This window comes from Leuresthes tenuis, unplaced genomic scaffold (assembly GCF_036924035.1).
Source record: "Leuresthes tenuis unplaced genomic scaffold, fLeuTen1.0.hap1 SCAF_2, whole genome shotgun sequence".
Classification (NCBI taxonomy): domain Eukaryota; kingdom Metazoa; phylum Chordata; class Actinopteri; order Atheriniformes; family Atherinopsidae; genus Leuresthes; species Leuresthes tenuis.
In genome coordinates this window covers 17829888-17853828 of record NW_027325356.1, presented here as the reverse complement: position 1 = coordinate 17853828, position 23941 = coordinate 17829888, and the positions used below count along the sequence as shown (strand labels likewise).

The window sequence follows — 23941 nt, the reverse complement described above, 5'->3', positions numbered from 1 at the left end:
AGTTTTCAGTCATCGGGACCTCATGCATTTGGTTGAGAAGGAGGAGAAGCAGGAGGAGCAGAAAGAGCTGGGAACTGATAAGGCAGCTCAGACCGTCAAATTATACAGAAATAATTTTAATTGCTACTGAGAGCAGCAGTGCTTTGAATTGTATCTCTTTGTTTCTGTTTGCCCGCATCAGTTTCTTTATCTTTCCCAATCCCGCCCCATATGGCTCTTCTCCGCTTCCCTTGTGACTTACTTCACCTCCTTGTCTATCAAGTTTCCCCCAAAATATTTTTAATGCTCATGCAACTGTCAGCCTCCATCTGGGGCTGCTGAGAAGAGAGTGCAAGTACTTATTTTTTGTCAGTCTTTTATGTGTCGTACCTGTGTGTGCACTCAGGGCATGTTAATACACAGAGGCTAAGATGTCAGTGTTAAGCATCCAGGGCCAATATAGCCAAGCTTTGAACCAGAACAGTGAACCAGTGTTGTAGTTGAGCATGCTTGCTTGTCTCGCTTATGCTTGTGTTCTGTGAACCAGAGAGCTCAGGTCAGATGCTTCAAGTGTTGGACTTAACGCTGCTTTGAATGGGCCAGGCTGCGCTCATCTTATGTCTAATCTTCCTGCTCTGGTGAGTGTAGGGAGGAGGAGGAAAAAATCCATAGTCTTTTCATCCTCTTGTGACCACTGTGCCTGTGAGACAGCAGCCGTGGGAATGGAGATGGATACAGGCGGTCCTGCCTCTGACCTCCCTCTACTCCAACACAAGGGTGGAGATAAACAGGGCCACAAAGATTGCTAACATCTTTCTTTCTCAGGCACACACAGATGTAACAGCACACACACAGAAAACAGTACAGACATCTCATTAAAGCAATAGTAGGTGAATGTTGCAACAGCAGTGTGCTACTGGGAGAGAGGTCTATTAGGGATACTATCAAGAGATGGGAGAAGGAAATGAGAGTCAGTGCGCTGCTCCTGTCTGCATCTAATTCTGGTGTGACATGTGTTTGACGTATGTCTAATTTTGACCCAAGAGCCTAGGAGCCAGTATTTATACCTATTTGCTCAATCTTTCTGATAATGTTTTGGCTCCAGACTTGATCAAACAATTCTTACAGTAAATATCTATTACTGAAAGTAGTGCGTTTGTGTGTGTGTGTGTGTGTGTGTGCATGTGAGTGTGTGTGTCAGAGCGAAAAAGATTTGTTCACATGAGATTCTGTGTCTAAAAGTGAGAAAGACAACAGAGGCAAACTGCCTTAGAGAGCATACTGCAGACAGTTCATCCTAAATTACTCTTTCCTCCTCTCTGTTTCCTGGGGATTTTGGAGTGATACTCCCCTTCTGCTCCCTTGCTCCCTCAGCTGTCACAAACCGTCACCACAACTATTCCACTTCAGCCACAGGGATGTGGGGCGAGGTGGGGTGGGGTGGGTGGGGATGGGGGCGTGGGGGGTGGGGGATGGAGGGGACAGGAGAAGCTGCATTGTCCCTCTCCACCATCCTCCTTTCACATCCCTCTGCCTGATGGCAATTGTGGCATGCTGAGTTTTACAGTATGTTGCTTTAATACCTGAATGATACCTAAATTTTTCTAACAATGACCTACTCGTTTAAGGATACAGCACAATGCTAATTATGTTTTAGCTTCTCATTGAAGTTGCAGTCATTCCTTTGGTTATGGCTCAAATCCATAGATATGCTTGTGTCTTATTAAGGTTCGTCAGGGGTCATTAGTGTAATCCAAGCAGACAGAAGTTTATACTGAGAGATGTACGCCATAGTATTCTCTTTCTTTTTGTGTCTTTATTTATTTATTTTTTGTCTTAGCATCTATATGCAGCCACTTCCGATAATGTCATCCTATACTGTTCTCCGCTCTTTGCAACCAGACACTATCAGCTGTGAACTCATCACTCTCCTTTAAAGACCAGGTCACAGGGAGAAAGGCAGAAAAATACCAAGAGTACTGGAAGCAAAGACAATGTTGTATATGTTCGATAAAGGGGCTACTCACTGCTGTATAATGGAGACGAAGCCGTTGAAAAAGAACAAACAAACTAAGACTGCGGGACAGTGACTGAGAGGTGCTAATACTTTGCGGCATAGAAAAAACGCATCCCAATAGACACACTACCTTCCATTTCCATAAAATAGCGCCATATTGTCAAAATCCTTGGTCTCACTAAGATAAATAGAAGGTGTTTCTTAACAGCAGTGACCTGACACACCAAATGTAGCAAAATCAGACCACAAGAACAAAACAATTTGCAGTCCTGAGGTTATACTTGTGAAGAAATAACAAGGTCCTAATAAAGGCCTAAAAGGAGCTACATGCTCACTACAAGAATAGTGAGGTTGTCTTTGGCCATGGCTAAAAATCGTAATACTACATAAGGACAGTGAAAGAGGTTTAAAGACTGCCATTGATATGGTGTTGCAACCAAAGATAGCCGGGATACATTTTTGAGAATGCCAGATGTTTCGGATGTGACTAATGCTTCAACCTACATTTACATACGAAACTTGATGCGACTTGATGATGTGACTTAATAATCTATGTGTGATGCCATTTCATTGATGTCCGTGAATGGCTAGTTTATATATGTTTGTACAGTGGCTAAGGACACACTGTCATGCTGGCGAGCGCTGACATGAGTTTATATCATAAGGTGTATTTATGTATGTTATCTGTCATAAAATCCTGGGCATCCGGTAATATACTGCAGTAAACACAAACATAACGAAGCTATTCCCAATACAAAAACACTCTAGCTCTATATATGGGTGTGGATAGTTACTCTATTGGGAAATTGTTTAGCAATGTAGCACTGTAAGTTAGCAACAAATGCTAGTAAACAATGCTTTCTTATCAATCGTAATGAACCAAGCTTTAGATGTACACAGCTTAACTTGTATAATACATGTCTACCACTAATTAATGCGTTTAAACATTTTATATATAATAACATAATCAAAGCGTGCATGGTTATGTGTCTCATTTGTCTCTGTGTGGCTGGCGACCTGTCCAGGGTTAACCCTGCCTCTCGCCCATTGACAGCTGGGATAGGCTCCAGCCCCCCCACGATCCTAAATTGGATTAAGCGGGTATAGAAAATGGATGGATGGATAACATAATCAAATAATTGTAATTGGATACCTAAATCTTTATCAAAACATGCAGATAATGCAGTGATAACATATCGAGAGCTGTACAGTGCTGCACTGACTTGACGTTTAATGCATGTTTATAAATGAGAGGGACATTCACAGGAAATAAAAAAAGGTTTTGGTTGGTAGCCCCTGTAAAATCTGGCTGAATTCCCTAAATGCTAATGAAAGGGGCTTTAGTGCTTCCTTTCTCATCTCTTTTAGCGTAGAATACACTGGATCACCATTTATGAAAGCAAAAGACGTTAACACATATAACATAATTGACACCTTTAATGCCATTAACACAGCTTCTTTTTCACAATTTATTCTGGCAGCAACATAAGAGCACTAAATTATATTAGTGCAGTAATAATTATTGGTGTTCATGTAGAGGATAAAACGTTAGAAGCAAAATATTTCACTTTTTTAACTATTTTAAAAATTGTTTCTTAAAAACAAACCTTGCACAGGGCAAAAAGTCTCATTTTCATGTTATTATTTCTGTTTGTAGTCAAATTTTCTTTGTTGCATGGTTCGCTGAAGTGCCTATGAATTTCCTTTGTGGTATCAGTCATTGAGGCTAAGCAAAGTGTTTGAGAACACTGGACATTCGTTTTTTTTGACTAACTAACTGAACCCCAACCAAGTTGTAGATTTGTTTGTTACTTTTTTGTTATATGCTGGAAACATTTGCTTGTATGACGAGTATTTGCATTATATTTGTTTATTTAAATTTATTGTACGTATTGTCAGTGCATGTGCTGCCAAACTGATGAAGACAGTATCTCAAACTGTGTGTGTTTTTTCGACTTGCATGTTTTTTCTTAAGTTGCATTGTGGTCAAAGCCGTTGGCCACCATAAATTGTGTCTTGAAACATTTCCCTTTTTCTTTTCTGCCGCAAAGAGTCTCGCATCCTTAAGCCTATGATAAAGAAAAGAAAGAGAAAACACTGCAGTTACCAACAAAGTTCACAGTTTGGTCAAAGCCTAGTCTGTCTGTTTTTGACTTCAGAGTACACCCCTGGAAGATGGTTATTTACTGAACGATCCACTTTGACTGTAGTGACATGTAGAAGTGTGCTAGAGCCTCCACACTTTAAGGTTCACTGTCATCATAGTGTCTACAGAAAGCCCTCTTCTGTCAGGTCTCTGAGGCCATGTACTGTCCAAGGGTGACACTACCACCAACTCTATAATTATAAAACCCAAAGAACATTCCTCAGCCTGGTTAACCAGAACTATGAGGGAGAGGGACAAATATTTACTCCCCCTGCCCCTTCATTTTGTTCCTCCTCCTTTAACACGCCCCCACCTCAATAATTTAACATTAAGAGCAACTCAGCCTTGTAAACACAATGGTTATGTCTGCACTCACAGAGCCATGAAGCAGACATACAGGCTCCACTGCCCCTGCAGCTACAACTACAGTTATACTGGTTCCCCTCTGCCCTATTCTCTACTCTTTTCCCTCTTTACCTCATCATGTTTATGTAAGCTACACGACATGAAGCGCAAGTGTATTTATTCTATTTTCATTTTCTCTGAAACTGGATATGATATCTTTCAACAGTTTGTCAAACCAATTCCAATTCAATTTCTTCCAAATATTGATGTGTTAAACATGTCGGGGCACATCACCTGCCGCAAATAATACTTTACTCAAGTTGAAAGAAATAAACGGCTGAAACTATGTTAAAAATAAAGCACACTACCTTTAGGTCCTACACACTTACTTCAGTTAATCTGTTTTTATACTTTTTTGGCTTCAGCTACTGATTTAGACCTTTTTGAAATAATGAAATATGATGTGTTTTGATATTGTGTTTTTCCTTCAAAAGTGAAATTCAATTGAAAAGAGGTTGGTTGACCTCATGTAAACTAATATTTCTCTTTATGCATTCAGTTGGTATGATAGCTTCAAAATAATTGTAAAATGTATTCAGTTCAGGCATACCAAGCTTAGAAAGTACTTTCCTTAACATTTAGAGAATTCAACCAGGTCTTATATAAACTACCACTCATATATTCATAGGTCATTTCTATTAGGGAGACTGTGCCAAGAATTTCTACACAGCTGTATGCAATGCAACTATAATTCTGGGAATTTTCCAGACTATTTGCTCCCATATTTGCATATTGATGCATTCACCGGTTTTTGCAGAACCACGAACTAAGCGCCTGACTGAGTGATATCGACAAGAATTTATGAACAGATTCTGAGGACATTTGAGTTCTTACATGAAGCCCCTTTGTAAAGCCACTTGGACACATGCACTGGAGACCAGAAATGGTCAAGAGATGTTCTGCAGTGGTGAGTTGTAAGAATGTGAACGTTGTCTTCATCTGGACTTTTTGTGGTGATTTTCCACCCAGCCCCCTTTTAAAATCTCTGGAACATCAGCGAGTGGGGCAATATACAAATGTATAAGTATTTGCTATCTCTGTGCAAGTGAGCATGTGTCTCATGGGTCACGGCTGTTGAGAGGTTGCTCTTTCTGCTGACTTGTCTGCTGCTTTCCACTTGGTCCCTGCAAGTGTGTCTGCATACATATGTGTGGTGCTCATGTCAACACAATTAGGAGCCTCATCTGCTATTCTTAATGTGTTGTAAGGAAAATACAGCAGTTGCCACAACATCATTTCTACATCACATGCTGCCTCCTGTGCCCCCGCCCTCCCTCCCTCCATTGCATTTCCAGCCGGTAGAGTGTATTTTGAGTTGCTGTGCATCGGTGAAAATATCTTCAGTTAGGAATTTTCTTAAGCTAAACAAACCCTCAACTACAACCCGAGTCATAATCAAAATCAGACGATATCAAGTCTGAGACAAGACCAAGTAAGAAAAAGAAAAAGTATGAGTCTAGATTTGACTCTATCAAAAGTAAAATGAAAGATGAAAGATTTTTGTAAAACTAGATGTTAATCACTTGGTCATTTGTCTACTGTCATGTCATAAACTCTATCACTCAATTTAGAGAGCAGTGTGTGGCATGTTGCAAGTATAAGGGAGGTAACATTAGCTAACGTTGATGTATAATATGGGATGGTGCATTTGCTATTGCATTACGTGGCATAGCTTTATATCCTACAATAAATGTCAACCAAACCAGGTTGCTTGTTCACCAAACTCTTGGTAAGCAACTAACACTTATGCCCTGAAGTATTATGTATACACAGAAATATTTATTTAATTTAGTTGACAAGATCCATGAAGAGTTTTAGCGCAGGTCACTAGTGTTAGCTTTGCTAGCATCACTTCCCATGCAGAAGATTCACATGGATCCAGTAGTCTGAGTAACTGCACATGTAAAGAAAGCTTACGTATTTTCTGCCAGAGACTGAAACAAGATTGAGAAAAATGCACTCTTTTTTGAGAATATTTCAACACCAACACTCTCCCATCATGAGGTTTTCCCTGTCTATTAACAATTTTAAAAAAGCATCCTGTTACTGTGGCGATGCTTGTAGTGATGCTTTACAATTATTAATATTGAACGGTGGTATTATCATATTCTGTTATTTAATTTCTTTTGTTTCAGTTTTTCTGTGTGTTGTGAGGCACATTCCCTCCCCAAAACGGCTTCACAGACATGTTCTGTACATTTATAGAATAGCACAGCCCTACAGCTGAAATCAATACATTAGAGAGGTGTCACGAATATAACAGAAAATCGAAGAGGTATGTATGCATTAATGTGATACCAAATATTGTTTTAATTGCCAAGAGAAACATAAGCCTTTTAACTGCTGAGCAAAGGATACTCCACCAGACTGTTTTGTTTTAATACTTTGTAGGCAGTGTGATAATTTCCTACGCTTTAAATTCTCTGTCAACGCATATATTCTGGTGATCCTAGTTTGATAGAATTTCCCTACATTTTAATTAAATACATGAAATAACAAATAACAGCTTTTGTTCCAAATGCCCCTGTCTGACAGCAAGAAATTGAGAGAATTTTATTGTTCTCAGAGACTATTTGTGTCCAGTGTTAACAGGTAAGCACAATGCATTAAGCCTGGAATGTAAGTAATGCACACTTAGACTTTAAGCCCCATCCACACTGCATATACAGCATTGTTTAATGTTTAGCAATAACTCTATTATGCTGTTGCTTCTCTTTGCATCTCTTTCTCCTTGCTTTTTTCCCTTCCCATTATCATTCTCTGTATACATATCTTAAATAGAGTACTAGTGTGAAAGGTGAAAGATGAGAGGGGACACTGTCAGTCTCCTCAGAGCAATTTGCTTTGCACAGTTCTGTCTCTTTATAGTCATGTTTGTGTGAAGAAAGACACTGAAAATACCCAAAAAACATCTGATATGGTGCGGTGGTACTAGGTGACTTGTATTCTCTTTAGAAGACATAAAAGCGTGTTTGGATTCAAGAGTGGAGCTGAACTCTATCAATGTAGATGCAGACTCGGCCTTCAATGACGACCTACACTTTGGGTGAATGACTGTGAGAGCTGCTGTATGGCAGGATGAAGTGTGTTCATTTCCTTATTTATTGACTCACTTGCTTTTCTCGGAGTGTTTGAAATTAATAACAGCCAGCAGAAATCAGACAGAGGGATGAAAATCAGCACTTTTCCTGCAGTGAAGTCATTCATCAAGCTAACGAGGGGGAGAAAAGAAGCAGAGGAGGAGAGGTGGGGAAAAGTGACGTTTGGAGAGGGAGCAGTGAGCAGGAGGGAAGCAGGTGCAAAGTGAGGCAGAGGGAGGGAGGGATATGGAAAGTGATGCTGGGAACGGAGTAGGAACAGAGGCGAACCGAAGGAAGCTAAGTTTCTTGGGGAGACGATTCATTTGGAGGATAATGGAGCACACTGAGGAAAAGGAGCTGTGTCACTCTGAAAGGACTGTTAGAGATGTAAAGAAGGGCAAGTTTGATATTGTGGTATAAAGAGAGTAGGAAGGGAGAAACAGCATGCAAACAATTTCCTCTGAACTCAATATTTATCAGAAAGAAAGAAACATTTTGATTTTCTGGCCCCGCAAGAGGCATCTGGACTCCATCAACAATCAGGAAACAACCAAACCAATCTAATAGCACTGTTGAGCAATGTTTGATGATGCAGAATGAGACCAATACTGAAGAGAGATCTCGGTTGCTTTCCCCAGCAGTAGTATTTAAGTCTGTTTCCTTTGACTGATGGGGGATGATGGGCCTGCCCTCACCTCAAAGACTTCACCTTGTGATGGCTTTGGTCCCATGCTGCTCTGCCTCCCCTACAGTCCACCAGAGACCCAGCAGTATCTCACACCCAGAGTAGGGCTGACTAAGCACTTGCCACTGAGCCTCTCTTCTCTGAGCAAGAAAGGAGCGCCATGCTGAGATCTCTGCCACAGGAAAATAATTAGCAAAGTGGGCTCTGCACAAAGACACCAGACTAAATCTCGTACCACTTCACAGTCAAATGGAGCCATAAATTTCACTTTTGGTTCTTAGTTAGATTATCTCCATTTTTTTCTGAACAAAGAAAACTATATTTTAGTTAATTATAATAACTAAAATTTCAGTTTAATTTGTCAAATTTTTATTCTTAGTGTCACATATATTAATTTGATCGTTTGAAGTACCAATACAGCATAAGTGTGGGATAGCTCAGTGAATGTGGCTACCAGTGAAAGAGCCTAATGAAAGCTTTGCACTCAAATTCCTCAGCCTGAATTGGTCCATGCTGAGAAACTTGTATTCTGTGCCCTGTAATGGGACAAACTGCACCATCTTACTGTACATGGATATCTGTATTTTTAACTTTAAAGTTAGACCACAGCGTCTTTGGTCACCAAGGCTAAATATAGTCAGCTCCTGAGCAGTCTTCAGTTTCTCACTCCTTTCCAAGAGGCAGGTGGAGCAGAGAGGAGGAGGGGAAAAAGGAGGGTCAACACCCAGTCTTGAATAAATCATCCCTCGACTTTTGACCCATATGGAGCACGAGGTTGTTTTTATACTTCTGTACTGCCCCTTTTTCTTCATGGCCCCTGCACCCCTCCTCCATCTCATTCATTTTCTCCTCCACATGACAGGTCAATCTGGATCGATTTCATATGCCCTCGATGACTGAGACCAACATCCTGGCACCCAGAAATAGAGCACTTTGTGATAAAAGAGCCTTCGTGCAACCATTATCGTTAGCATGCAGCTGTGAAAGGGAGTATTTGAAAACATTCAGAAGACTTAATCTCCACCACAGATGAACTGCAGTAACACAGATGCACAAAAGACACTTTTTCGGATGAGAAATTGCTTGCTGTGATGAGATGTGGTGTGTGGGTGATGCTGCTTCAGTAAGTTTCACCTAAACCTCCCTGTTGCCACGTGGTTAGTTGCCTTGCCTACATGTTACTGTATGTCCATGTGACAACATACGTTCACATTCACACATTTGCACACATCTCTTTTTCTCACAGCTTGTTTCTCACACTTACAGTGCACATAATGTACACACACCTGGTGTTTTATCTTTGTCGACATATTCTGGGTCCTTCAACTCCCTGCTGGGCTCTGAACTGCTGTGTCACTTTGCATGGCAAACCCTTGAGGTGTGCATGCCTTTGTACCACACATTCACTTGTTATTGGTGGAACATGCAGGCAGCTTCTCACCAGTTTTAGAATAACAATAATAGTTCTGAAAGTTAACTTCTTTTTTTCTCCAACTTTAACTCCACATTTTGGAGAGTAAATACATTTATGTTTAAATAAATCTTTTTCCCTTGGACTGGTGTGTTATAAGCACAGTGACACAGTGTCCCGGTCGTGTCTCGGCAGTCCAGGCTGGAGTCAGGACACTCTTTCCCCAGGCAAGGACACCAAGACCTGGCTCTCCGTCTCCATCACTCAACTTGTCCTCCTGGAGCTACGTGGCCAGACTGCTCATCGCCCCCCACCACACCTTATATGCATGGATTTGCATAAAACAAAGACATTGCTCTGCCTGCAGTCCCTGCTTCAGTTGAAACCGCTACCAATGGGATCGACTAGACCACACGGCATGCATCCCCTCTGAGCTCGCTGGCAGTTTGTCAGAGCGCAACATCAGTATAGTGCAGCAGCATGGCGAGGGATCTGAGATTTACGAGGCTGACTAAGATAGACACCCTCATGGTTTTCCACTTTCATTCGTTTAACATCCGTTCCCTTGGCATTGTTTATATTTGACACCCCTTAGCAGCGTGCAGAGGGCACCTAATTCACAGCAATGACGTGGGAGGAGAATCAAAGCACTTAAAACACTTCATCTAAAGATGATTTGTCCTTGTCTTCCTTGATGGCTTTTGTCCTGCTTCCTCTCCTGAAGTTAAGTGGATCTGGAAAAAGGCCAGCCACTGATTCCACACCCCACTTAGATACAATCAAGTAAATAACGGTCAGTACAAATACATGTACGCATATATTCGCACACATGCGTGTACACGACTTCTGCTTTAAGTTGATGGGGTGTAACAGCTTTGAAAGAGATGCCAAATCTGCAATGATAACGTGTGGCAGCACATGCCATTACAAACAGAGGCACTGATAGCATAGACCAACGTAAAAGAGAAGTTCTAAATGTCGAGTAATGTGCAAAACCACAAACATTTTATCTCAGTTTGGATTTTCAGAAGTACAAATGCAATAGATTGTTTGCATTATGTTTATAGATATTCATTTAGTGCATGCTTGTGGATGAAGTAGTTTTGTAATATATCAAAAGATTGCAATTTATTCATTTACAGCAATTTGAGAGCTCAACTAGCTGCTGAATTTTGGGAAAATGAAGAACTTTTCGAAGGCTCAAGCCAAATGTCTAATGTGAACATAAAAATGACACTTACAAGCATAAACACCTAACAGCACTGCGACACACGTAATGACAGTTAACTCACCGCTGTCAGCTGGCAAACTATCGTTAGCATCGCCATTTGCCTTCACATGGCGTACTACTCCTAAATAAAGCAAACATGAAGCAAACATGGCAACAGTTGAGGGTGAAAAGTGTGCCGTGTATAAAACTGTGTATAGTTTAGTGGTTAAAACTGTAGGACAAAGGGGAAAAATAATGCTAATAACTTTCCCTTTCTCCAGATTTTAAAAGCATACCTGTGGTTCTCTTCTATAAATTTCAAACATGATGAAATCATAAGAATGTGAACAAGTCTGATTGCCACTCCCATTTTTCGTTATTAAAAGCAAGTGCATGAATCATTTTCATATGAAAAAAATTTTTTTGCAGCGAAACTAATTAGACTTGACAATTAAATCAACAGCAACGAAAGGAACAGCAATTTTACACCATGTTTTATTTGATGGTCAGTTCTGGAAGAAAAACTGCTGAATGGAAAAAAAAAAGCATCAAAAGCGGTCAGCTCTTAAAGTTCAGAGTAAATGACTTTGTCCAAGTAAATAAAGAAATGGTCACATTACAAATGAGAGACAAAACAAAATTGCATCAGCTCATGAAAAAAGATGAGCAAGCTACAACAAGCCCATCTTCTCAAAAAAATTAGGGAGATTAGCCCTTGGAAACCTAATGAGTACATAAGTCAGCAATCATCTTGTGTCAGAAAATCTCTAAATACTTGTTATTGCATTTGCAAAGTGCCTAACACCAAGAGAGCAGCCATCCTTATGTGTGAGAAAATTGAATCACTATCAACCTATGAAACAAATGTGTTTTGTTTTTTTTGGAGGGGGGCATTTTAATTCCATTGCATTTTCTTGCTTATGTTGACTGTACCATATTAGACATAAAGAACACTAAAAACACATGAATGCATGATTTGAAGAACACATGAAATACATGCGTTATCACAGCACATGCTTTATAAATACCAGTTTGTGTTTAGGAAAATGCTAACGTTACATGTGCACCTGCACACATGTTTTGGTGCGTACACATTTTTTTTTATGCATCTGGTCCGTGATGCTCATTGTGTTCCGCATGTTGTCATTCTTGTTGGTATAGATTTTATAATGTGCTCAAAATATCAAGTGTATGAAAGGAAGTATGATTTGAGGCACATCCACACAAACACATGATGGAGAGGAGGGACAAATTCATCACTTTAGCAAACCGCAAGGATGCTAATGAAATTTTAGCTAAGCTTTGCGGTGAGTTTATCTGAATCTGAAAGCTTTTTTTTAAAATCCCCTTCAAGAGTGACACATTTTCTGTGCAATGAATAGTTGAAAAATAGTTAAGAAATAGTTGTGGTGTTCTGAATTGCTAAAGAAATGTTAATTAGCTTCATGCTTGTGCTTACGCTAATTATCTATGTGGACCCAAAAGCATGTAAGTCTAGTAATGTTTGAGGTTGTTCAGATCAATAAGGGTAAAGGTTGTAACTATTATGTTACACTTTGCCAGTTTATTACTTTAATCAGTGTTGATATTTGTTTATTCATTGAATTAAAAAAATGAAAATGAAAAATCAAACACACTATCCCCAAGGAAAAAAAATAATCTACTGTGTTCCTTCCATGAACACAATGTTTTACAGGTTATACTGTGAATGAAACATGTTAAATAGTTTTGTAACAACCCTTCAAAATATAGACAGGAATAGCTTAAAACCGAAGAGTTCAGTTTGAATGAACGCCACCAAAGTGGAAATTTGTGGCTCAGAGTTGAAGAAAACAGATTTAATAATCCCCTCTCATCCAAAACTTCTAAATAGTTATTTATGAACTGATCACCATAAAACCAAGAGCCACACCATACCTCAAATTTGGAGAACTGTTACACCCCAAGAGGAGAGTCGTGCATATAAGCTCAGATACTCTCTCATTCTCATGTGTCATGACCAAATGAAATCATTAGTTAAAAATAAGGTTTGCAATATATGTTCTGGTCAGGCTCCTGTCTGTCGCTGTATATTGATTTTAGTACTATTTAGTGTATTCTTTACGCTTCCTCTCTTGTGTTGTCTGAGAGAAAATACAACATCTGAACATGTGATTTGTATTTGAATGGGTGGTTATACTATACTGTTTGTGTTGTAGAAATCTGTTGTGTGTTCTTGTGAATGTATGGAACTTTTTCCTCAGTGGATTTGAAGAAGGTACGGAAACGATACAGGTACAATACCTGGGTGATACTGAGGGATGTGATGGAGAAAACATTTAACAACATCCAGAAAGCGCGTGGTCTTTAGCATATGAATAGGCATTCACAAACCGTGGTTTCATTCTGTATATGTCATAGAATCCTCACAGACATGTGTCTTATGCTTTAAAACACTAAATGATATCAGAAGAAATTGTGTCCCCTTTCTATCTATTATGCCTGTGTTGCTTTTATCTTTTAACTGTGAAGTAATATAATGGCAGAACAAACATGTTTTCTGAGGAATATTTGTTGCTTACTTTACAAATTGTTTAAGTCAAATTGAACTCACTTCTTAAAGTTAGGCAAAAACTGAAAAAAAAAAAAAGAAGAAGTTGAAAAAGATTAAGTTTTACCTCAAGGATCCGAGGGCACGGAGGAAGGGGGCGTGAAATCACAGATGGAGGAATTTTCTTGATGACCTAAAGAAGCAGATAAGATTAGACGTAACATATCAGAATGGGTAAATTAATATCAAGCCAAATAAGCATGGTGTCACCCTGGCTCCCTCCTCTGCTTCTTCTCTGTGTGTTTGTGAGTGTGTGTGTCACTGTATGCCACCCTGTCAGACACACACGAAGACCCACTGAAACAATCACAAAGGAACAAGTAGACCTATTCGGGGTGAGAGTCACTCTCATCCTGTCTGTACGCTGCAATACTGTGCATGTATCATAGGAAGGGTTTGATGTGGAGGGAAATGTAAAAAATTTGCATGCAAATAGATTCTACAGGCAGAACCCATGCATCAAAACACTGCAAGTAGAAAAGACTAAACTAAAATATCAAAATGTAGTGTGCCACCAAGAAAATTAAAGAAAAAGGCCTTTATCCCTGCTCATTTTGTGAGACATAGTTAATTGTTCAAAAAATGATGGGGATTTATCATGCAGACATAGTGGAGGAGGAGAAGCTCTGCCTTTCCTTTAAAGTCATTACTGAAACTTTCGTAAGCACTGACTAGTGAAACACACAGAAATAAGCATGTTGTTCAAAGCAGGCCCAAAGCGAGTTATTCATATCTCCAATAAATGTTGCTACAAGAGCAAAAGCAATGACGCAGCTCTTAGCCCCTTGTGCTCTGGTGCCAAGCAGGGTTCCTTTAAAGCGCTGTGCAGATTGACAGTTGTGGAAATACTGGTGCCAATACATTGCAGTGAAGGAAATTTTAAATCATCGGATTTTCAAATAAATGCCACATAACTCACGTCCACAGAGTATACAGAATCTGCAGGAAAGCAGCAGTCATGCAGCATAATATTAATACTGCAGCAGAAAACACGTCATCCCGTCTAAATCATAGTGTAGAGTAATAAGATGCTAAATGTGTTTTCAGAAACAATTATCAGAGAGTAGACATGATGGAACATTTACCTTAGACACATTTAAAAATGCTTTTTTTTTTAAGTTGCAAGGTATGCTTTATTTCCCTCGTTACTCTTGCTCTTCACCAATATGACATTACTCATTTAATTGGACTGTAGGTGCTAACGAAAGAACAATAACATTAATCCAATAGAATGTGGCAAAAATCAATCATTTTTGCTCTTTATATGACTACTTCTGTTGTTGATCTGCAACATTCATGTGTATTGCTCATGCTGCAGTCCCGTATTTCATAACAATATGGTTAAAAAGTTATAGATGTGGAAGTAAGTGACTCAAATTTCAAAAGTTAACATTTATTAAGTGGAATTTAGGTCAAATAGCAGGATTTTGTTTTATTTGTAGAAATTTGACAACTGTGCTTTACTTTGAAAAACTGCTTACCTAACTGTTTTCCTTTTTTTAAATGTCATGTGCTATACTCTGTCTCACTTTTAGCACTGGCACTGCTGAGAGATGGCACTGCATTTATTTAAGTCACAGGCTCTTAGTTTGGGTCCATTTACAGACATATAAAATTACTCCAGCATGTCACTGCCACCTCATTACCAACATAACCTGCAGCCAATCTTTCAATTACAATTCTTTAATGAAATGTATAGGAAGGGGAATTCAACTCGGATTGTTAGCCATAAGTATCTTAATCAATGCTTGACATACAGTCAGTTCTTAATGAGTGAGTTTTTTCTGGTATATCTTTCAGAAACCTTTAAAAGTGAGTGGGATTTTTCTGTTTGCCTCTGTGCTTGATATGAATCTGGGCAGACCATAGACAGCTGTGGCTGCCACCTAGTTGTATTGAAACACCTGACCTCTGTTTCTGTTTACTACCGGGAAATCGTCTAGTCTCCTGTGTGACAGGCTGCTTTTAAAAAACAATTTCATGTCAAATGCTTTTCAGTTTCATATGAACTTGATAAACTAAAATTTGTTGATGATTTCACTTTATTTTATCTCAGCTTCCAAGATGTTTATGTGTATGATCAAAGTAACAAAACATTGACAGTCCACAAGGAAAAAAAGAGGAGAAAAATGTGTTGTGGCTTCATACAAAGTAAGATCCCTTCAGTGAAAGTAAAAGGCACTGAACAAATATTTCTAAAGCTTGTCTTAATTTAGTTTAGGAGATGCAGCGATGCTCCTCTCTGTCTATTGAATGACCAACTGGAATTGTTTTGGATTTATGATATGGTCTGGCATGGATGTGTCGTGATTAACTTCAATAAAGGTTTTAAATCAAGAGTGACACTGAAAGTCACAGTTCAACGCACGCAGTCTGAGTCAGTCCAAGTTTAAGAGAAGGAGTGATGAATTTGAAGAACTACTGGCTGCTTTGTTGTGTCTTTACAACACCCACAGTACAAAACTTGAAAGATGTGGGCGTGAGAATAAAACTAACTGTTCATTACGGGCGCCACAAAGTTTCACCCTTATGCTGGTGTGATTAGTTAAACAATACATTTTTTTAGCATCTCTTAATCCACTTGACAAAGATACTTTGTTTCTGTTGAGACATAATGTAGAGACAAAGAAGCGTATACGGTAGCATGAAACTCACCAGTGAGAAACTCACCAGTGTTAAGTGCCACCTTTGCCCTGTTCAATAGTTTATAGAAACACATGTGCTGCAAACTGAATTCAAACACCCTTTATGTCTCTGAATAAATTTCATCCCTTTGCAGCCAAGTTACACATTAGCTGCAATACTGTTTTCACACTCTCCCAAAAAAAAAAAACAAGCAATTTTTGTTTTCAAATGATTTTGCCTTTAAATATTACATGCTGTTAACACCCCCAAAAGCACAGCTACAGCTACAAGAGTGTGACTCGCTAAGTTATCACTGAAATGCAGGAAATTGGCTTTTAAAAAAAAGTGAGTGGCAGCGAGCAGTTTTGAATTTATTGTGAAGTGTACCATGTCGGATGTGCATGTTCATCTCATTCTGTGGGTTCTGGCAGAGGAAATGAGCATGAGCATCCCCAGGGCAGGGATTACGCTAATGACTTTGAGAGCAGCCTTGTAGACTGCAACTTCTGACCTCTGCTCATCCTTTTCTCCATAAGAGAGACACGTGTAAGCATGCACAGGCACACACTGTAAACCTTCCCCATACATGCACACATTTTATCTACACTGATCGACCTCTAACACAGGCCGGCTCGGGTTAGGAGCACCGGAACCGAAAACAAACAGCAACAAAAATGTCCTCTCCAGCCCTTCCTCCGGCGCCATCTAAAGCCGGCAAGAAGTCAGACCTCTAACCAGCCCTCAGTTTTGATTCTGTCAGCTGGCATCCTGCTACTTGACTGAACATTGTGCTTCATCTTAAGGAGTCAGCCCGCATAGCGCCAACGTTCCACACGGGTGCATCACTGGAAGATCGATCAATTTATCACTTACGTAATCATTGCACACTGGTGCCACGAATATGAGAGGCAACAGCTTTTTTATTAAAATTTGATATGTCTTCACTCAAATATAATTTCAGCTTTGAGACTCAAGCATTGCAATAGAACACAATGAATGTCATGCTAAGAATCAAAAGGATTTGGGGCAAATCTTTGCCAGGCCACTTACACAGCTCGTGTTTGTGCTGTTGTCTGTAAGCTGGTGTGTACATTTTCAGTTCTATTGCAATGACTTTCGAGGCCTAACTGATACATTCCAATAAGGAAACAATCCAAAATAAACACGAGTCCAACGAGGCAGCCCTAACCAGAAAGCAATTATTCATTTTTTGCATACCACTCAAAACACTTCAAAAGCCCCACCACACAAACACATTAGCAAAGACGAACTTCTTAGCACAGAAGAAATAATCTTCTCTTTGAAATGGCAAGTACAGAAACATATTCCTTAAAGAGGGAAAAAAAACAAACAGTTACCCTCCCTAAAGTAATTCCACACACTGTCGTGGTTAATATGGAATATCAAAATATAGCAACACCACTGCTTAGATCAAATAGATGTAATTAGATAAATTGAGAGAGAAGGAGAGCGGCTTGGCTGTAAATTGCATGGTGTGTGCATGCTAAGATCCAACACTGGCACAGCTGCACTGAGCTGCACTCACGATTTATCATCTCTACATCGCAGGAGCCCGTGGCCCACACCACTATTAATCATCAGCAAAATCATTTAATTCAGCCCAAGCCCGACTATTGTCTCAGTCTCTCCCCTCAGTCTGGGTGAATCAGCCATCTCAGATGGGATACAAGTGTTAGGTTAAAAATGCCTTTTTCTCTCTCTTTTGTGGGGGGACAGCTGTGTAAATGCGTCATCAGTGGCAGATGGTACAGAGGATTACTTTTTTTTATATCTGTATTAATTTATACATTCAGTATTGAATTCATAACTGCTACAGTATGTGGTATCAAATAAGAGTTGATAACTTCGAGCTTTGTCAACACACCGACTGACAGTGTGGTTGATTTTTTGTGTAAGCTGTCCTTTATGGATGTCCTTTGCTCACAGCCGCTAAACTGCAAAAAGCTGACAAACCAAGATCGAATCTGTCCTCCGAAACCTTAGTGTTTCTTCAGTGTGTTTTGGCACGTTTGGTCTTCCTGTTTCAACAAACAGATTGTTCTGGAACAGTGAAACGAGATGCCCACAAAGCTACTCCTTGTCCCAGAACTTTTAGAAGAACTTTTTTTTTCCATCGTATGTTTCAGAAAAAAGAGTTGCCTTTTCGGTTCACACACCAGTGCAGTAAAATACTCAGGCTGAAAGAAGTCAAACTAAGATGTCTCAACAACAGCCGAAACGCAAGATTTGGTGGAGCAGCACAGAGCCTCTCCTGCTCACCACAGCGGCTGACTTGAACCGCTACCTTCTCCAGCGCCCCCTCACATGCCTATCGTAGCTGCGCCCTCATTGCAGCCTGTCGCCCTGAGCAAGTTTGCTTCAGGCCAACATCCAGACTCATTGACAGAAAGTATACGGCTGAGTGAAACCGGGAAAGCCAAATGATGACATGCTAATGACAGTGAGCACTTGCTGTCCGAAAAAAAAACGCAGACAGCGGATACACCACACATGAACTCACTGGGTAGTGAAAACCATGAGAAAAGACTAATGAGAGGTGCAATATGGAACATGCAAAACCACAAAAAGCTCACATATAGAGATGTAATCTTTACATACTGTCATTCAGGGAAATATGATTTTGATTCAAACCTATTTCAACTCACAGACATGGTTCTACACACCTACACACATGAACACTTAAAAGGAGACAGAAAGACCCACACAAACAAACACACACACACAGACACACAAGACACACTGATCACGGGACACAGTTTACAATAAAATCGACATCAGATATAAAACTATAGACGGCTTCTATATGAATGCACGTGCAGTTAATGTACCGAGGGGTTAAATATAGATAAAAATAATATTTCAGGAAACATAATAATTTGATTTAGTGGTTAAAAGAATGGCACAGATATTACAACAGCTAAGATGTCAGCCTGACATTATGCAGGGAGAAGATTTTCTTTTCAGTTAAATTAAGGAGAGGGGAGGAAAAAATATGAAGTCTACTGAACGATAACACTTTCAAATTGAGGCCAAAAGCATGTCTTAATATCGTCTTTGATTCCATTAACTTACCTGGAACAGTGCACCTGCAGCTCAATATTCTAACATGCAGGATCCATGTGTCAAAATGTGTCAGCCTGAGTTCATTTTAAATTCTTTTACTACGTCGGATTCCTTAAATGCTTCAAATGAATGTTTCTGCTGACTTTTGGGTGGCCCCTTAATAAACTGGTGTTGGAATAAAATCTATTAAAAGGGAGCAACAGCAGCCAAAAGAAACAAAGCTGAAAAGTCAATGTGACTCTAGATTCATTTCACGCTTCAATCACAAAAGCAAAAGGAGAGAAAAGAAAAAAATTCTTCAGATAAGTAAAAAGAAAAATGAGAAACTTTTTGAAGACAGTTACATACATTTATTGCATATCATTTAATTGTATGAAATGAAAAACGAGCACATATGAACATCACATATGGTTAGTGAGTGGTATAATTTTGCACAGCAAAATATATATATATATATATATTTATATATATACTATGTATAAGATGAAAGATTAATTAACATATTTTCAAGATTTATTGGTGAATGGTACTCTCTCTTTTTGAACATGCAGGGTGACAATCCCTGAAGATCTAACAATGTCCAGACATTATTGGTTATAATAATTAGTTATTGCTTTGCAAATATTGACTTCAACACAAAACAATAGTCTCTCCTGAACTGATCATTAAATCTCAAGATGTTACGATTAAGTCGTAGCAGAAGGTCAAAGTTATCTTGATGAATGGGGGAGATGAACTTTTTTCTATCCTCCACATGACACCAGGCAAGAGGATTTTTATTGTTTTTTTTCTAGTGCACTTTCAGGTCAAAATAGTCATGTTGCTGAAGAAACACATCTCCAAAAAGTGTGGCAATTGACTTCGACTTCAGCAGTGGGGGGGGGGTTTCTTCTCCAACAATCTTTTTCTCTTTTTTTTTTTGTCTTTCATTCTTTTTGTTTTCCATTCTTATTTTACTTTCTATTTTCTAACACAATAATTAAATGTTTGGCGACCAGAGCTTTGACACCTCGCTTTAAAGAACATGCTGCAAAAGCGCTGTTTATGCACTGCACAATACTGCTCACTGTATAAATTGGAGCCAAGCCAATTTCTCTAAATCAATGTTAAAAAAATACCTTTGTGCAGCAATCTCCTTATTTCTGGTAACCTGTGCATCGACCTGTAGCACATGTTATCTTTTTGCAACTTAGATTATAAAACTTTGTATTTAAATTACGTTGTAAAAATTACTCAGAGTTTGACAAATGCACAATGGAATATCTTTAAATAACAACATAGGCTTATAGCAACAGACTAAACTTCCAGGAAATGGCTTCGTGGTTTCCTTAATAGTGAAGTCTTTTCGTTTCCCCTCGAACCAGGATCCCCGCCGACAAACTTCCATCAGGAATGCACAGCGCATTCACTGCAGCCAAATGACGGCCGATGGTGGTGCACTTCAACACAGTTGAAATGCACTCGCACAGATTACAAGGGGTGGGGGTGGGGGGGGTGGGAAGTCCTGTCACTTTTTTGTCGCTGTCCCAAAAAAGTGAGGAGGCCTAAATGAAGTTATGAATGCCATGCTGGAGTCACAAAAAGGACATCGTCAAGCACAGAAAGGAAAAAAAAAAAAAAAAAATACAAAGAAAAAGAAGGAAAAAAAAAACCATACATGTCCAGCATGCAGGGCAGTTCAATAACACATCTCTTTAAAAACAATGGATAGTTTGTAATGAATACAGTCTTTTGTTGTTCAGCACAATAACAAGCAAACGTATGAGATGAGGTGGCGTCAAACGGCAGGCTTGCAATCCTCCAGGTTTGGTAGAAAAAAAAAGATAAAAGAAAAAACAAAAACACACTGTCGATGGATGCAGTTTTTTTTTTTTTTACAGGAATCTGTACACTGAGTCAAAAGTAAAATGATGTAAAAGGGCACGTTGATGAACTTCAAAGGAGTATACTTAGTTCTTGCATGCACACTATACTGCGGCGTGAAGTTGGATCAACTTTTTTTCTTTTTTTTTAAAAATCACACTGCAAATCTAACGAACAGAGTTGAAAAGGTCTTGACAAACAGACTATGCAGAATATACTGAGTATGATAGCAAACAAAAAAAAAAAAAGCAGATGAAAGTTTTCTGAATATGCCTCTTCAAAATGAAAAACGCGGATGACAAAGCCCTCCAAATCTAAAACAGTCGCAGACTTGAGGAACATTTTGTTTTCCAAAACTGTATAAAAGAAGACAAAAAAAAAAGAAAAAGAAACAAGTCTAGTGGACTTTGCGCCAAAATAACAACAATGATAAAAAAAAAAGAAAGTTTCATATTGAAAACTTCTTAAGCGGAGTGAGTAACTCATCTGATTTTTCTTTCTTTCTTTTTTTTTCGCGATAATGTCGAGACTCACATGAAAAACTCCGGAGATGAAGGGTTGTTGTCACTGCTGGATCCATTTTCTCTGAAGCCGTTGCTGATGAGCTTCTCATACTTTTCTTTGTACGCGTCCCTCTCCCGGACCAGCCTGGAGATCTCCTGCTTTAGGTGCTCGACCTGCTGCAAGAGTTGCGTCTTCTCCCCCTCCAGGACGTGCCGCTGCTGGACCCTCTTGTACCGGCAGGACTGAGCGTAGCCTCTGTTCTTTAGGGTCCTCCTCTTCTGTTTCAACCTGATCACCTCTTCCTTGCTGACCCCCCGTAGCTGCCGGTTGAGCTCCCGCACCGACATGGTCACCAGCTGCTCATCTGAAAACCGGTCATCCAGGCGCATGTGTGGGTGATTTGTCCCCGAGGTGCCGTTGGACTGGACGCCGGGTACCTGGTGGTGGCTGCTGCTGTGGTGGTGATGGTGGTGGTGATGGTGTTGCCCTCCGTTCTGAGCGGCCGCCGCAGCGATGACTGCCGATACCACCGCCGCGGCGGACCCCATCTCTTCCCCGGCCATGGTGCCTCCTGCTCCGGCTGCGCCAGCAAATTGCTGGCCCCTGGCGTAGCCATCGAAAGACTGGAGCTGGTGACTGCTGTTGATCAGCGCCTCGACTGCGTCTTCGGGGCTGAAGCCCAGCGCCTCTGGATTCAACTGCTGTTGATAACCGGACATCCAGTAGAAATCCTCTATGTGTGTCTTCTGTTCGCTCCCCGAGCCCGGACTGGGCGCCGAGAAGCTTGGGGAAGGGGGCACCGAGCTGCAAGGCGTGCTCATCGGGGTGGAAGACAAGGATCCCCCGGCGATAAGGCGACTGCACTGGCTGATGTTGCGATCGGGCTCCACCGGCTCCTTTTTCACTTCAAACTTCATCAGATCGAAGTCATTAACATATTCCATGGCCAGGGGACTGGTGGGCAGGTCGGAGTTGCTCATTGCCAGCTCTGATGCCATCCTCTTGCTGCTGACAGTCCTCCAACTGGGGTGAAGAGCAGCTGTCAAACCGGGCTGGTTTGGAAGAACGTGAGCCAGTTTGATTTTTAAGCGTTTGTCTTGAAACTGAAAAATGAGGTTTTCAGCGTCCTTTTTGCAGCCACGGACTTGCAGGCGCGTGAGAGTAGTTTTTCTTTGCAGAGTCTATTGCACAGACACAGTTGTGCCGCGCGCACGAGTAGCGGAGTCCTTTTTCAACATGTGAAACACGGCGGTTTTGTATTTCAAACATTTAACACTTTACGGCTTCTTCAGGAATACATTACGCAAGCGGAGAGGGAAACAAGCCGAGACTTTGGGAGTGACTGCAGCCTCGCACGTTGGAAGCCGCTGACTGGTGTTGCGATTTTTTAGTGGGATCACACAGCAGATGAGTTTAAAAGCATTGTAGCTGCCCTGACGTCAGGGCTCGAAATGGGAAATTGACTCGGACGAGGAGCCAATAGGGTCGCACACTCAGAGAGCTAATTAACATATCAGTAGCCTACAGAAACACAACTTTTCTCTAGTGTCAAAAGCCAGCAGCTGACTGTCAGCTGGGCCACGGGTTGTACTGGCCCAGTGGTCGTAATTTTAATTACTCGAAACTATTTTATCATTTTCCATCATTCGAATTCATCTTGATATCTGTGGGAAGAAGTAAATGCCGCAAACGGATTGACACGGGAGTTACAGAACATTTAGAGGAGAGAAATAAAGCAGATAGATAGATGGATAGATAGTATTTTACTATTTTCTCATGTACCCTATACATATTAGCCGGTAATTTAATATGGCGTACACATTTGTCTCCGCTACAAAAGTAAATTGGAATTATTACACCATACAGCTTTTTATTTCGTTAATCAATTCAGTTAACACTTTACAAACCTCATGAACTATATATGAAACTATAGAGACTTGAATACTCCACACATTGATAAAACAATATAAGCGTGCTGAAGAGGTCTCATGCGCCACTGCAAAGCATTATAAAACTCAACACTGCCACCTTTTGGTCATGTCACTTAAGGAAATCCCCTTCCTCCCCGCCAGTCTATGGCACGATCCAAACAGAATAAAAGTAGTTGTAAAGCGATTAAAAATCCCCTGTTTGTAAAACACACGCAAACACTATAAGTGGGTCTTTGCTCTCTGTGTTTCCTAAAGAAAGAGGTACAGATATCCCCTGTGAAGCTTACCAAAAAGATTAGTTTTTTGTAATGTGGGAGACATCATATCAGCGAATGGCAGTGAACCCAATGTTCTGTCCAAACAGTTATTATGTACAGCAGTCATAAAAAAAACACTTTATCTGAGCTCTGG

General features: G+C 40.1%; 1 protein-coding gene across 1 annotated transcript in view; it reads right to left on the bottom strand.

The window, feature by feature from the left end:
- The window catches only part of mafa (MAF bZIP transcription factor a), an 80404-nt gene extending 57404 nt beyond the window's left edge, over nucleotides 1–23000 (bottom strand). The window contains exons 1-2 of the mRNA XM_072380436.1: nucleotides 21630–23000; nucleotides 13591–13656 (exon numbers count right to left, since the gene is read on the bottom strand). Coding sequence (XP_072236537.1) covers nucleotides 13629–13656; nucleotides 21630–22597 — 996 coding nt within the window. The 5' untranslated portion in view covers nucleotides 22598–23000 and the 3' untranslated portion in view covers nucleotides 13591–13628. The remainder of the gene's footprint in view (nucleotides 1–13590; nucleotides 13657–21629) is intronic.
- Between the last annotated feature and the right edge of the window lie 941 nt (nucleotides 23001–23941).